General features: G+C 48.8%; 1 protein-coding gene and 1 pseudogene across 2 annotated transcripts in view; both read right to left on the bottom strand.

Moving 5' to 3' along the window:
• Nucleotides 1-15,593, bottom strand: part of tiam1b (TIAM Rac1 associated GEF 1b) — a 58,272-nt gene that overhangs the window by 2,842 nt on the left and 39,837 nt on the right. For both annotated transcript variants that reach the window (XM_056610548.1, XM_056610549.1), the window contains exons 14-25: nt 15,323-15,535; nt 14,147-14,247; nt 5,320-5,511; nt 4,294-4,362; nt 4,074-4,199; nt 3,476-3,584; nt 2,795-2,974; nt 1,543-1,661; nt 1,340-1,448; nt 1,144-1,202; nt 734-839; nt 231-318 (exon numbers count right to left, since the gene is read on the bottom strand). In XM_056610548.1, the coding sequence (XP_056466523.1) occupies nt 231-318; nt 734-839; nt 1,144-1,202; nt 1,340-1,448; nt 1,543-1,661; nt 2,795-2,974; nt 3,476-3,584; nt 4,074-4,199; nt 4,294-4,362; nt 5,320-5,511; nt 14,147-14,247; nt 15,323-15,535 (1,471 nt within the window). The remainder of the gene's footprint in view (nt 1-230; nt 319-733; nt 840-1,143; nt 1,203-1,339; nt 1,449-1,542; nt 1,662-2,794; nt 2,975-3,475; nt 3,585-4,073; nt 4,200-4,293; nt 4,363-5,319; nt 5,512-14,146; nt 14,248-15,322; nt 15,536-15,593) is intronic.
• LOC130406785 (5S ribosomal RNA) lies at nt 14,527-14,645 on the bottom strand (annotated as a pseudogene).

Here is a 15,593-nt window from a genome sequence, read left to right as displayed (position 1 = left end):
GTAGATGGTGGTGGTGATGTTAGCAGCGGAGGTGGTGGAGATGGTGGGGGTGGAGATGATGGTTTTGTTGGCGTGGGTTATTGTCAAGGTGGTGGTAATGGTGGTATGAGAGGTCGGGAAGAGGGTGATGACAGTGGTACTGACGGAGATGATGGTGACGGTGGTATCGGGGGTTAGTAGTAGTAGTGGTGGTGGTGGTGGTGGTGGAGGAGGGTGGAGGAGAATCGTACCTGCAGCAGAGCTGGAAGCTCCTCTCTGGTCTTCCTTCAGACTCTGACTTGATGTGAACGATCTCACACACCGCCGTGCCCTCCCCGTCTGCAGGGGAAATACAGTTAGGGATTAGTGTCCACAACTATGGAAGGTCATCATTACCCAAACTACTACCTGACTAGAATCATTTTTGTTGGAGACACGGCTGAAAGGAGCTCAACTGATACAGCCAAGCATGCAGATTATGATTGTCTACCAAATGCTGTTTTCAGAAAACTTCACAAAAACCAAGTGTAGTATTTTTTTTTAAAACAACAAAGTCAAGACATGAATGATAATTTATCTGTTTGTAAAGATTCTGAACAATGTCTGAAACTATGAATGGGAATGGCTATACAAACAAGATTGACCTGGACGTTGAAATCACCTATCATCAACCATGACCCTAAACCATCAGACGAGGACGGACCAGGCCCCGTCCTTAACTTCAGATAGGGTTATCATGTGACCGACGACCTACCTCCGTTAGCCAAAGCTCTGACTTGAAGCGTCTCTGTGGAAATCATGTGACGGAATCGGAACGGGTCTTTCTCTTCGGAGGACATCGACACACGATGGGAGCTGCCCTGCAAACATTGACCGAGACGAGAGTTAGCTTCGCTGTGCTTAACTCGACGTTGCTTCTAGGTTAAACACTACATAGCCTTCACCAACTGCAGATCTGCAAACTTTAAGGAGCACGGCAGATATGGACATTTCTAGTCCGGCGTGTACAAAACTTATTTCGTACAGGTGACCTACTGGACTAGATCCGAGAGTGGATCTTGGACAAGTTGCTCTGCACACCGGGGCCCTAATAGAACAGGATGCTATTTAAAAACACTGCATTTGTTATGATGAAGGCTCTTGGCAAACAGAAGAACTACTCACCAACTTCTTCTTTTGCTTGGAGCCGTCCTTGCACACAAACACCACGGCCGTTTTGAATACTGCGTCACAAAAGAAAAAAAAAAAAAGGCACACGGTCAGGAATGATGAGGCAGAAAAACATTTAACTATTACCATCTGAAGGCTGCTGGATCCGACTGACTAGCGGTCGGTCCGGCCTGGGGGGGGGGGAACGTACCGAACGTGGCGAGCTGGGGCTCCTTCTTCCACTTCCCCAGCGAAGAGGGCGGGTTGAGCCAGGCCACCGTGGCGTGGAGCAGCAGGTCGCCCATGGACAGATCAGCCACCTGCGACGGACCACAAGGCACCGTTACCTCACCGTACACACCGATCAACGACCACACGGTTCAACACATCCAGAGAGGTCTTGCGGCCACTGACCTCCTTCTTGTCTCCACTCTGCTCGGTGATGAGTTGGTCAAACACTGCGCCAAACTCCTCGTGGATCTTCTGCATGTCGTTGATGTGGCTGGCCACCTTGTTCATGGCTTTCATGGCCACTGAAGACGACACACACCAGAATACAGCAAACTTTTAGTTTGAATTAAAAAAAATAACATTTTATTCCTCAATCCCCAATAGCCATATGTCTTGACATCTTATTGTGATTCTGCTTTGATTGGCAGTTTCCATATCAGTTTCTGTAACTTTCTCCTGTTACACCTGAATAACTCAAAGGATTAACCAACTTTTTCTTATCTCTTATCTTACTTTTTTGGTGATTTAGCAGATGCTTTAATCAGAATGCAATTCTGTCAGGATAACAACAAACAACAACAAACTATTAGTGGATTTAAATTCCGAAAAAATTGATCTCCCAGAACAAGACTTGTGTCTTCCTGTATCTCAGCAACAGATTATTTACTAGCTAGTTAGCGCTACGGCCGGTGCTACGGTGGGTAATAGCAGCTAGTTAGCGCTACGGCCGGTGCTACGGTGGGTCCTAGCAGCTAGTAAGCGCTACGGTGGGTCCTATTAGCTAGTAAGCGCTACGGTGGGTCCTAGCAGCTAGTTAGCGCTATGGTTTTAACTACGGTGGGTCCTAGCAGCTAGTAAGCGCTATGTTGGGTCCTAGCAGCTAGTAAGCGCTACGGTGGGTCCTAGCAGCTAGTTAGCGCTATGGCTTTAACTATGGTGGGTCCTAGAAGCTAGTTAGCGCTACGGTGGGTCCTAGCAGCTAGTTAGCGCTACGGTGGGTCCTAGCAGCTAGTAAGCGCTACAGTGGGTCCTAGCAGCTAGTTAGCTTTACGGTGGGTCCTAGCAGCTAGTAAGCGCTACGGTGGGTCCTAGCAGCTAGTTAGCTTTACGGTGGGTCCTAGCAGCTAGTAAGCGCTACGGTGGGTCCTAGCAGCTAGTTAGCGCTATGGCTTTAACTATGGTGGGTCCTAGCAGCTAGTAAGCGCTACGTTGGGTCCTAGCAGCTAGTTAGTGCTACAGTGGGTCCTAGCAGCTAGTTAGCGCTATGGCTTTAACTATGGTGGGTCCTAGCAGCTAGTAAGCGCTACGTTGGGTCCTAGCAGCTAGTTAGTGCTACAGTGGGTCCTAGCAGCTAGTTAGCGCTATGGCTTTAACTATGGTGGGTCCTAGCAGCTAGCAAGCGCTCCGGCCAGCGAGTTAGCCTGGGGGTTCTCACCGTCCAGATGGTAGTGCTCCTCGCTCTCGGGGTCGGTGAGGGAGTGGAGCTCCCGGAGCAGCAGGGGGTACTTCAGGACCCTCTGGATGGGCTTGATAAGGTAGGACTCCAGGGTGTACGAGTGCTGCTGCTTGGGGTTACGCTCATCCAGGAAGGCCTTGAAGTCTGCGTCCGTTTTGGCTGGAGATGAAGAACAGAGGGATCGGATTGAAGCGCATTCTCCTCCTCACGAGTTTGGGTGTCCTTTCAGTTTCTCGGCAAACATGACTTAAAACCAGTGCAGGGTTCAGACATTCAATTACACTACGAAGATTGAATAAATCTAAAACTATGCGGTCACAAGGGGTATGACAGAATACCACAAACTAATGCACAGCAGACAAAAGGCCAGTTAACAAAATCCATGTGCACAGCTGTAATGCTTTTAGTAGGTTTGGTTCAAACTGGGTTCTACAAATTTGATGTGGACAGCAGTGGTCGTACGCACAGACAAACACCCAGGCTCACTCTCTCTCTAAAGGCTAGTTACTGACATGTCTCCCCATAGCAACTCTTCCCTCAGGCTCCTACTGCAGCAGCAGCAGCAGCAGCCTCGTTATTATCTAACCCGGGGAGGCCCGGGGCTGGACGGCCAGCACAGGCCACCCCTCTGACCCCCTCGACTGCAGAGCTTCCACTCACCTTTAACCAGCACCTTGGGGACCTTGGTGTGGCTGGCGCAGAAGGCACTGTAGATCTTGAAGCGGTCAGCGTAGTACAGGAAGGAGCCGCCCAGGGAGAAGAGGATTTTCTGAGGAGAGAAGGACAGGTTAGAGGTGGATCGAGGGGGACATACGCCCCGGAAACGACGCTTTTCCCCAGTGTGCGTTCTGTCCTTTAGCGCGCTCCGAAATAACCGGGATGTCTCCTGGATCAACGGATGAACTCGGGGAAAGAACACAGCCGCCTGTAAAATTGCATTGGTTCAGCCAGTTGATCTTTTGCATAACTTTTTATTCTCCGTCTCTATTCCCTATTATGTATTCAAGCTGGCTAGTAGCAAAGATAGCAAAGCAAACGGTAGCAATCTTACATCTCAAAAGTGGCTCAATGGTCGGATTAAATTATTTCAGATTCAGTTCACGGACAGTTAAGAACACAGATGTTTTGGTTCAGGGTGAAAAGTAATTCACTACGTCGATATTGGTGGACGGGTACTCAAGTGCTTTTCCAAACCGAACAGTAAACTTCTTACTGGACGGCTATGGATGGATGAAACGCTGTGTTGAAAGAAGAGTACCTTGAACTGGTCCACTCTCTCAAGCTTCTCCAGGTCCGGGACCAGGCGTGTTCCGTCCTCCAGGGTCTTGAGGAACTCTACCTGGAACTCCACCATTTCATGGAGGTTCCCAAACAGCACGTCCAGCTGTATAGGGGAGGTACCAAATGCTTTAACAGAGAGGCGGGATGTCTGCGATTGCCGGATTTAACCAACTATGAAAGGGAAGTGTGTGTCATACCTCGTCCTGTGTGAGGAAGCTCTCCTTCTGCAGGGGGGTCAGGTACCGACCAATCAGACAGTTCAGATCCTGAAAACACAAAGAGGCCTGCGGTCATTGGGGGTCGCCAACGTCAACACCTGGCAAACATTAGACTATTTGCATTGGTTGAGATTTGTAAAAAAATAAATAAATAGCAGTTGAATATTTATTTTTTCCTTAGTGTTTTTGTTATTTTATACTTACATAATCCCTTTTAAATGATTGTTTTATATGGATTGTCAATTAAATGTGATTCCTGGCTATGTAATGCACTCTTCTGTGTGTTTAGAGGCTGCTATAGAAATATTTATACCAATGCCAATGTACAATTACATCTCCAAGTGGTGTGTATTCAGGTTGTATGTAATTGCACAGTAAATATTGAATGCCTGGGTTTTGATCTGTCAACCGGTAGTGGGTCTTGCACTGTGTGAAAGTTTAATTCATGGCTGCTGCACGTCAGCAGTGTCCTCTATCATTAGGAGATGCAGACTGACAGTGTACCATGTTTGTAACCCATAATAAGCCCTAAAGCCCTGTTCTACCAAGGGGGGACGGGCTTTAGGCTGAACTGGAGATTGTAGTTTCCAGGGCAGATCAAGATGGGCATCATTATATGGGTCAAGCGCAGGTCCACACACACACACACACACACACACACACACACACACACACACACACACACACACACACACACACACACACACACACACACACACACACACACACACACACACACACACACACACACACACACACACACAAAACACACACAAAACACACACAAACACCCACAAAGAGAGAATAAGAAACCCACAGAAGCATAGACACAGCAACAAAAAACTGTGGTTGTTGCAACACCCACACGCAAACTCTGATGAAGAAACACACACACACTCATTCCAGAGGACGAACCGCTCGCGCGTGCGAGCGTGTGCGTAGTTATTTATCCGAGCGTGTGTAAGGTGACACTGAGAGCTGGTCCTCTGAAAGGTCGAGCCTTACCTTGACGTAGGTGCGCTCCGTGCCCACCAGCTCACAGATCACTTTGCGGAGCTTGTCGGCGTCCGACAGCTGGAGGCGGGGGGCGGAGGCCGGCGGGGAGAGGGGCGAGTCCGGGCTCGGCCACGACGACACGCACTCGGCACCGCTCATGTCATGGAGGCTGCGGCAGAAGGCGGCCACCTGCTCTGTGCTCTGCACAACGAGCGTGCACGCACACAACACACACACACACACGGGAGAAAGAGAAGATATAAGGTTACTTAACACCCAGTTATTAGGAGGAAGAGGAAGATAAGAAGGAGGACGACGACGACGAAGAAGCAGGCAACTTTGTCCCTCATCAGCGCACCTCTTGAAGACGACGCTCCCGAATGACAGCACATTGAAGGTGCAGGAGAGAGAGAGAGAGAGAGAGAGAGAGAGAGAGAGAGAGAGAGAGAGAGAGAGAGAGAGAGAGAGAGAGAGAGAGAGAGAGAGAGAGAGAGAGAGAGAGAGAGAGAGAGAGAGAGAGAGAGAGAGAGAGAGAGAGAGAGAGAGAGAGAGAGAGAGAGAGAGAGAGAGAGAGAGAGAGAGAGAGAGAGAGAGAGAGAGAGAGAGAGAGAGAGAGAGAGAGAGAGAGAGAGAGATCTAAAAAAGTAATTTGCACTAATTGGAGCTATTTCCAGTCTGTCATAACATTGACTCCCCCCTCCATATCTTTCTCTCACTTTCTTCCCCTCTCTCGTACTTCCTTCTTGCTCCCCCTCTGCCCCTAGCCCTCTTCTTATCCGATCTCACCTCCTTTTACTTCCCTCTTTAATTTTCTCCCCCCCCCCCCCCCCCCCCTCTTTCCCTCCCTGTCTTACATTACCCCCCTCTTCGGTCTGTCTCCTTGCCCTCTCTTCCATCACTTACATCCCCTCTCCAGACCCAACAGAGAAGGGGAGAGGGAGTGAGACAGACACAGAGAGTATAGCATTTAGTTATAACATCTCTAGAGTCTCGCCCCTTATCTAGAGAAGACGAGAGATACTGTAAGAAAGTGAAGAGTCACTTTCAGGCAGTATCTCTCCCTCGCCCACAGCTGGAGAGGTGCAATTATTCATCGCCTCAAGAGATCAACAATCACAACAACCTACTCCAAAACACGCCCCTCCACCACCACACACAGATATACACTGTAGGGGTTGTCTAGGAAACAGTCGCGAATGTTCTCTGCATTATCATTGTGGACGGACACACACACACACACACACACACACACACACACACACACACACACACACACACACACACACACACACACACACACACACACACACACACACACACACACACACACACACACACACACACACACACACACACACCTTTTGTTCAGGGTGAACAGCAGGACCTCTTCTCCTCCGCACGATAAAAAAGGTCAAGCCCCCCCTTTCAGAAATGCAAACGCATCACAGAGAGGAAAAAAACTGAACATGCCGTTCTTGACAGCCTCCACACCGCCCCCCCGTTCCCAGACAACATTTCATCTTGTTGTTTGTTGTGGCGTTGTGGAGCAGGGAAGCAGAAAGAGAGCGGGAGAGCCGACTGCAGATGGTCGCGGCACATCACAGGACGGGCTATCGAGTTGAATCGAGCGGTATCGGCCAAGGCGTGTCTGGGATAAGGCCAGACGAGGGACACCTTATCTCAGAGTAGATTAAGGACAACAAACTGCCCGTCTGCAAAATCTGTTTACCCACAAGATGTCTTGGGAGTTCGTCAGGAAGACTGCTCATTCCTGCCTGACAAGGCGTCTTGGGAGATCTTATCCAGAGGAAAATGTTACTGGATGAGACGTTTGAGGAGATAATTGTAGAGAATATTGTGAAGGCTTGCCAACGCAGAAACAGCTTGGGAGATTATAATAAAGTAGTTGCATAGTTATATAATATAGTTGTCTGGTCCTCCCTGAAGAAAACGTTATGGGAGGCATATCAATAAAGAATATTGAACATCCTCGTACCGCGATACTCGGTTGTCATAAACGGTCCACATAAACCCTGTGATATTCCTCAGTGAGTGTGGTGGCTTTATATGGACATTAATGTGTTCATCTGGGCGTGGGCGAGTCGATTTATCGGTTGGAAATGGAGGTCGTGTTATGTAATTGGTGCTGCCGGTGAGCGGTAACAACACACGGCAGCCCTGGTTTGTTGGGGTTTGGCTTCCGGAGTCTTTTTATTGTATTATTTTGGTGTATTAAAATACACCAAAAGGTAGGAGTCATGTGGAATAAATGCCCGTTACATAAAACATCGAGGTCAGGATAGCGCAGCGATGGTTCGGGGGTTTGGCAGCAGAAAGGTTCAGGATTTAAACCCCTTAGTTTGCAATCTGTGTGGGTATCATTTAGGAAGATGCCAAAACCCCTATTTCAAAGACTAAATAGTTAATATACCAAGACACACCCAAGTGCAGAGTAGTGTAGGGAGAATCTTTGCCTATTGTAATAGAAAAGACACGGCTGGAATATTAATTGCCGCACATTGTGGCTGTTGCTCGTTCCACTGGGGACGATCAAAGTAATGAAATCATTGACATTAAGTCCGCTCACATCCCATAATTCTCCACAGGGACAGATGACCAGAGAGCAAGTGGTCCCATCACAGACACGTGAGCGCGGACCACTACAAAAACATACATTGCACGTTCCTGTGACATGTACAGTCACCATGTTAATGTTGACATGACAAACACTAGCCTTTGCATCGGTGCAGAAAAGGATATGGAAAGTAAATTCTGTTCCATACAATTCCTGTGTGTTCAGTTTGTCTCGGTAACTGCATGGTAAATATTGAATGCATGTGATTTGTTTGCCAACAGAATGTATTTGGTATTTTGTTTCTGTGTTGGCCTAGCAACCGTCTGGGACTGTAATCGAGTATTTACTGCCATACGCAGCATAGCGATAAAACAAGTAAATAACGGCAACATAAATGCCAAACATGCCATTAGAGAAAGAGCAAAAGCAACTATTCATTCCCACGTATTGCTACGCAAAAGCTCATAGTGAAATCTTTATAGTCAGAATGACTTGAATAAAGAGCACTGATAATGAATGAGAGAAGAGAAGAGAGAAATGGAGAGGGAAGAAGAAATAAAAAAAGAGAAAAGCAGTTGGGACACATTTCTAGGCAGGAATGAAATTGCAAATATTAAAGACAGCTTGTGCTCTATCCCCTTGAGGAATGAAGACATCAGAGAGATTATAACTCGCACCATCGTGATGGGGAAAAACCAAAAATCTCTCTGCCTCCCTAACTCCCTCCCTCCCTCCCTCCCTCCCTCCCTCCCTCCCGAAGAAGTGACAGGTTCACAGCTGATCACAGCGTGGGCTGAGAAGAACGCATAACAACCGAGTGACAGTTAGCGATCGCCACCGTGTCAATTATCAGCACAGTTTGTCCCAACTCAGAGACCAGAGAACTGCAGTCTGTAGTGTTAAAACCCTTCAGCCCCTTGATTGCAGCTTGTGTTTTAAGGGTTGAATTATACTTCTGCGTCGAATAGCCTCGCCATACCTACACCTTGGGTCCGTTTCATATGCATGGTTACAGGTAACAGGTTTCGTGCAATTGCTTTTGCCCAGGTTTTCGTACTATAGCATTCATTAGTATAGGTTCGGCGAATAGTTTGGCCATACCTACACCGTGGGTCTCTAAGTCGTCGGCATGGTTACAGGGTACAGGTGCCATGCCCCTCTCCAATAACCGACAGGATGATGGACAGCCCCCCCACATCATGGCTGCTAAGGTATCCGCTTCAGTTAATCATGGCCTTCGCACGCATGAGCATCTGCCCGACACAGCGTCTCCACATTCTAATCACCAGCCCGACATACTGACTTTTGGCAACTTCTTGGAAGACTGCGCTCAGAATCCCTGACCATGCAATCAATACAAGCAGGGGCACAGAACCCCCCCCCCCTCCGAGTGTAACGTAGCCAGCTTTCATTATTCAAAAAGTACGATTCAACCTTTAAAAACCGCCAGGACCACAACACAGCGTGCGCCTCCAGCTTCCACGGGACAGCTTAGCGGTACCGTTGTACGGGTGACTCACGGCTTCCCGCCGTCCCCCGGTTGCCACGGCAACCAGGAGAGGAGGCGCGAGCTCAGCGCAAAGACACGAGAGCGAGAGGGACAAGAGAGAGAGAGAGAGAGAGAGAGAGCGAGAGAGAGCGAGAGAGAGAGCGATCGGGTTATTACCCTTAAACAGGAATCGTACCAAAGAAAACAATACACACTTCGAAACCCACCACGTCTCAGTCCAATGCAGTTCTAGAAACGATGAATCAAGGACACACCACAGCCACCCTCTGGAAAACCAGCGCCCAGCTTCAGAGTCAAACTCCCTCGGCGCGAGGGTTCCGCATCGCGCAACGCAGCAGACTGACAACAAAACTAACCGACCGCACGATGAGAGCGAGAGAGAGGTGGGGAGAGAGAGTGAACGTCTGAGAGGGATGGAGAGTGAGAGAGAGGTGGGGAGAGAGAGTGAACGTCTGAGAGGGATGGAGAGTGGCTAATGCAGAGAAAGTGATGAGAGTAAACGGGGACGGAGCGACGGCGAGACGAAAGCAAAGCGGTCTCTCACCAGGTGAAGCATGTCATAGATGGAGTCTGAGGAGCGCTTGCTGTGTCGGCTCCTCTTCAGGGCGGACATGGCCACACAAAGGTTGAGGGAGAGAGTAGGGGAGAGAGAGCGAGAGAGAGAGCGAGAGCGAGAGCGAGAGAGAGCGGGGGGGCTTCAGTACTGAAGCGAGTGAGCAACTCCTCCTCCTCCTCCCTTTCCTCCTCCTCCTCCTCCTCCTCCTCGGTCTAACGTGTCCCTCGGGTGGGACAGGAGGTGCAGCAAGCAGCCAGGATGAAGTACCTGGCCGAGTGAAGCCGCCTGCTGCTCCTCCTCTGCCTCCTCCTCATCACTTACAGCCTCGCTACACCCCCTCCATCTCGCTCCCCTCTCACTCCTCTGTAGTTGGCTGCCCATGCCGTGCCCTTGCCCTCTCTATTCACTCTCTCTCTCTCTCCCCCTCCCTCCCTCTTAATTTCTCTCACACTCTCTCTCTCTCTCCCTCCTTAAAAATCTTGCATAATACCCGGCAGCCCATGTTCTCTCAAATCTTTTACCCCCCCCCCTCTCTGTCTCACCCTCTCACTCTTTAAATATAGCTCTGCCTGTCCGTGGCTCCTCTTCATCTATCCCGCATCCTCTTCATATCACTCTCACTGTCCCTGGCTCGACCCCCACCCCCACATGCTCACCCCTGGACGTCACCCGCCCTCGGTTAATAAATGTCCACCCACTCCCTCGTTTAAGAAATTAATCTTCCCTCTTCATAAAAAAGGTTCTTTCCATCTCTTTCGGTTTCTCTCCGTCTCTGTGTGGGTGTGGGTGTCTGTGTGTTTATTTAAAAGGAGCCCCATTAGCTGAAGCCATGGCAATCAGCTGATCTTCCAGGGGTTCCACAGCTGTCACACTGCACATACATAACACACACTCCATGTGAGACTCACACACGAGTGTGAGAGAGTTCTGGTCAACTATTGCAGCATTGTCAAAGAGCCACGACGATCCATTATTGTTATGTGTAGGAGTGGAGGCGGTGGGGAGGGAGGAGAGGATTGGAGTGGGGAGGGGAGGGGGGAGGGTGTCGGAGCGAGGAGGGAGGAGAATGTGGGGGCGAGGAGAGTGTGGGGATGGGGAGGGTATAGAGTGTGGGAGTGAGGAGGGAGGGGAGTGTGGGAGTGAGGAAGGGGGAGGAGAGGAGGGATGGGGAGGGTATAGAGTGTGGGAGCGAGGAGGGAGGAGAAGAGGAATAGAGTGTGGTGGTGAGGAGGGAGGAGGAGAGGGTTGAGGTGGGAGGAGAGGAGTGAGGAAGAGAGGGGTAGCGAGTGAGGAGAGGAAGGCCCTCGTAGGAGGAGCGTGGGGTGAGGAGGGCTCCAGCAGAGCAGCGGGCGGAGCCAGGACCTCCTCCTCAAGGCTGTGGTGGAGGAGGAGAGGGTGGGCTAGCTGCAGCAGAATACAAATGCAGGTCTGCCAGGTGGAGCAGAGGAGAGGTGTGGGCTGCGAGCAGACAGCTGGCTCTCCATGTCTGGAGCCAGGACGCACATCCCCATCGGTCCGTTGTCTTGAAACACCCCCCCCCAATACGAAGACAGGAGAAAAACAGCCCCACAACTACACTACATCGTGAAACAACCCAACGGGAAGACAGCAACTGGGACACCACAAATTGGACATAATGTTGTTAATGCAAGAGGGGGAGGATGTACATTTCTAAAAATATAAAGCTCTTTTCTATTATTCACTTCAGACAGAGGATAAATATAGTCTTAGCGAGCTCAGAAGTGGGTGTCGGGATCCATAGGGACTTCTGAACATAAACACCGGCCACGCAGTGTTCAAATGTTTGTAGGAGGAGAAGAATAAGGAGGGAGGAGGAGGGGAATGAGGAGGAGAAGAGGAAGAATGAGGAGGAGAAGAAGAAGAATGAGGAGGAGAAGAATGAGGATGAGGAGAAGAATGAGGGGGGGAAGAAGAATGAGGAGGAGGAGGAGAAGAATGAGGAGGAGGAGAAGAATGAGGAGGAGGAGGAGGAGGAGGAGGAGGAGGAGAAGAATGAGGAGGAGGAGAAGAATGAGGAGGAGGAGGAGGAGGAGGAGGAGGAGGAGGAGGAGGAGAAGAATGAGGAGGAGAAGAATGAGGAGGAGGAGGAGGAGAAGAATGAGGATGAGGAGGAGAAGAATGAGGATGAGGAGAAGAAGAATGAGAAGGAGGAGAAGAATGAGGAGGAGGAGAAGAATGTGGAGGGGAAGAATGAAGAGGAGGAGGAGAGCAGGGAGTGCATCTCTTGAGTCCTTGACGGCCGTTACATTTAGCTTCTTGCTCTGCATTCTGCCACCAGACGTACCAAGAAAACCGGAGGTGTAGGCGGCATTCAAACAGCCTTCAGTTGAATACAATTAAACAAAAAAGCAACACACCAAAGCCCGCCCTGAGCACCTCCAAGGATACACGCTGGAGAAAGCTGAATAATCAACCCAGCATTAAAAACACCTCCATGCTAAAACCTGCCGATCAACGTTGGCCACATTAGAAAACTGTTAGTCCAACCTTTCAGATGACAACTCCTTCATCAGCTCTTTGATCAAGCACATCAACGGTTTCCGATGCAACATCAATGCAATATGTAGATTGCTGTTTTAATGTCATTCGCACAGCGGTAAGTGCTCTCACAGAGAGAAATGATGTTGAGAACGTTGACAATAACTAAAAGGTGGCATAGTTATATGCATTGCCTGATAATATCTGACTCGCACCAAATTATGACCCAGCAATTTTTCAGAATCCATACAAATCAAGCCCTAACTGTCTAATCACAGAAGTGCCCGTGAAGTCTGTCCCCAAGAGGGAGCAGATTGTCTCCATTATCTTGTGCGTCCATTGATCCCCATCAGCTAATAAAGAAGGTTGTTTTGGTTCCCATTCAGATGAGCCTGGCCAACCTAATGAAGTCATTAGAATGCAGACGTAATCAGAGATCCCCCTCGGAGTGTTTCACATCGGAGCAAACCATTTGTCTTGTCTCCATATTAATCTGTTTGTTCCACGGCTTGTTTGAAATGCACAGAATCTCTCACCCACTTGTTCATTAGCGTAAAGTAGGCCAGTGGAGGACGAGAAGAAACAGGATTGAAAGAAGGAAATTAAAGCCATGAAAAACGAACTCCTCCACGTCGACGTGCTAATTGCTATTCATTCATTAAAGACGTTGACGCATTGAGAGTAAACAAGATGCTAATGCATTTCAGCTTAAGTTGGCTTGAACAGTATATATCTACGTACATACTCAAACAACCATGCACTTAACACCTACAACAATTTTTTTTTGCTTTTGATAATTGCTCAAATAACAAATCCTTGATTGTGGAAACTGTAAAAAAAAAAAGGTCTCATTCCGTTTCTGAATGTCCCTTAAAAATCCACTGGGCAAGTCACTTTGGATAAAAGAAACTTCTGAAACTATAGTAAAACCTAAACATAGCAAACCCATGGTGCAGATAGCGTCCTTGCTAGTAATCGACCGATATATCGGCCGGCCGATATTATCGGCCGATATTTGCGTTTTTTTTACGTGCATCGGCCGATTTTTTTTATTATTTTTTTTGGCATGATTTACAAACAGTTTAATGAATGTTATTTTTTTTTTTATCGAGACATTGTAACTTTTGTTATCATTGTGTCATTTTTATGATGCATATTAAGGGAGGCTTAGCCTGGAAATCCAGACCCACATCTAGAAAGCTGTAAGGTCTGACAACGAGTAATGAAAATGGCACAACTCAAGGGGCGGAACCAAGCATGCATTTGAAAATATAGCTGGATAACACACATTGGATAACACTATGACCAATCAGAAGAATACAAGGGGTGACGTATCCAGACCAGTGGGGCTAACCAATAGATAAGACTCTTGCCGTATCCGGTCGGTGAAACAGCAACGCTTTTGGCCCGCCAATAGTGATACATTGATGTGATTGATAATTATGTTCTGGGCAAGGGGAGGCCCAGAATATACACGAGTATACTGCTCGTTCCCAGAGTGACTCACTGAGCAATCTCAAATTGTGCTCTCGCGAGAACTCTGGATCGCCAGGGTATTATCGACTCCAAATATCGGCTCAAGAAAATCGGTAACGGTGTATCGGTTATTGGCTAAGGCTGATGGAAAATAAATAAATAACGGTATCGGTATCGGCCTTAAAAAAAAAATCGGTATTGATCGATCCCCAGTCCTTACCTTTCTGTATTGGTCCGTGTCGCTGTAGATGTGGAGGTCTTCGTCCAAGCTGTCTCCAGAGCTCTCCAGGTATAGCCCCACCCCGTCGTCCAGGATCTCCTCTAAAGCGGCAACAGAACAATAATAATAATGGATTTAATTTATAGAGCTTTTCTAGACACTCAAAGATGCTCTACAGTGAAGGGGGGGACCTCACTCACCACCACCAGTGTGTCACTTGGGTGATGCACGGCAGCCAATCTGCGCCAGAACGCTCACCACACACCAGCTTGAGGTGGAGAGTGAGGGAACTAATGAGTCAGCCAATTATACAGGAGGATGATTAGGGGGCCGGATTGAATGCGCCTGGTTGGGCCAGGACACCGGGGAAACCCCTACACCACTTACAGCACCTGGTGTTCCCAGGCGGTCTCCCATCCAAGTACTAACCAGGCCCGACCATGCATAGCTTCCGAGATCAGACGAGATCGGGCGAGTCCATGGTGGTAAGGCCGTGTAACAATAATAATGACACCTCCACCCACATTGGAATCCCCACCTCCACCGTGGTTCACCCTCCACCCACATACCCCTCCAAATACGTTTATCTCCACACCTTGTCCAATTCCACCCATAATCAACTCCATTCATATTCACCTCCACGACTCCAACCATGTCCACTTCCACGCATGTTCACCTCAAATGCCACTCTCACCCATGTTCCCCTCATTCACTTTTTTTATTACATTACCGTTATTACAAAAACGGATTCCTACGGTTACTCTGCACTCTCTCCAGTTGTTTTAAACTGATTCTTATGGCTACTCTGCACTCTGTCCAGTTGTTTTAAACTGATTCCTAATGCTACTCTGAACTCTCTCCAGTTGTTTTAAACTGATTCCTAAGTGTTACTCTGAACTCTCACCAGTCGTTATAAACCAATTCCTATGGCTGCTCTGCACTCTCTCATGTTGTTATAAAATGATTCCTAAGCGTTACTCTGAACTCCCTCCAGGTGTTTTCAACTGATTCCTATTTCTACTCAGCCTTCTCTTGAACTAGGTAGTGCAGCACTTGTGTGTCGGAGTACCTACTCCGATTGTGCTTGCATGCTTTCATTGTTCTCAGCCAAAGTGTCGTGAAGTCCCTTTGGATGAAAATAATCGGCAAAATGTAAACGTCGGGTTGACCCCTGACCTTGGCTCTGGGAGAAGATGTCGGTGTAGAGGTCGTCCTCGGCGTCGGACCGCCGGGGGGGCAGGTAGCAGAGCTGTCGGCGGTCGGTGGCGGGCAGCGTGTTCACCGTCAGACTCAGGGACGCCTTGGTGAACGCCGCCTTCATGTCCGAGAAGTTGAGGCTGTGGGAGTCCTTCCCGTTGAGCTGCAGGATCTCGTCTCCCGCGTTAAGACCTGCGGGGAGAAGGGGTCTGTTGATGGTGATGCATTGAGCGGCGCTTAGCGGGTTGAG

Source organism: Gadus chalcogrammus, chromosome 16 (genome assembly GCF_026213295.1).
Source record: "Gadus chalcogrammus isolate NIFS_2021 chromosome 16, NIFS_Gcha_1.0, whole genome shotgun sequence".
Lineage (NCBI taxonomy): Eukaryota > Metazoa > Chordata > Actinopteri > Gadiformes > Gadidae > Gadus > Gadus chalcogrammus.
Note: the sequence above shows the minus strand (reverse complement) of the source record. Positions and strands in the feature narration are given on the sequence as shown.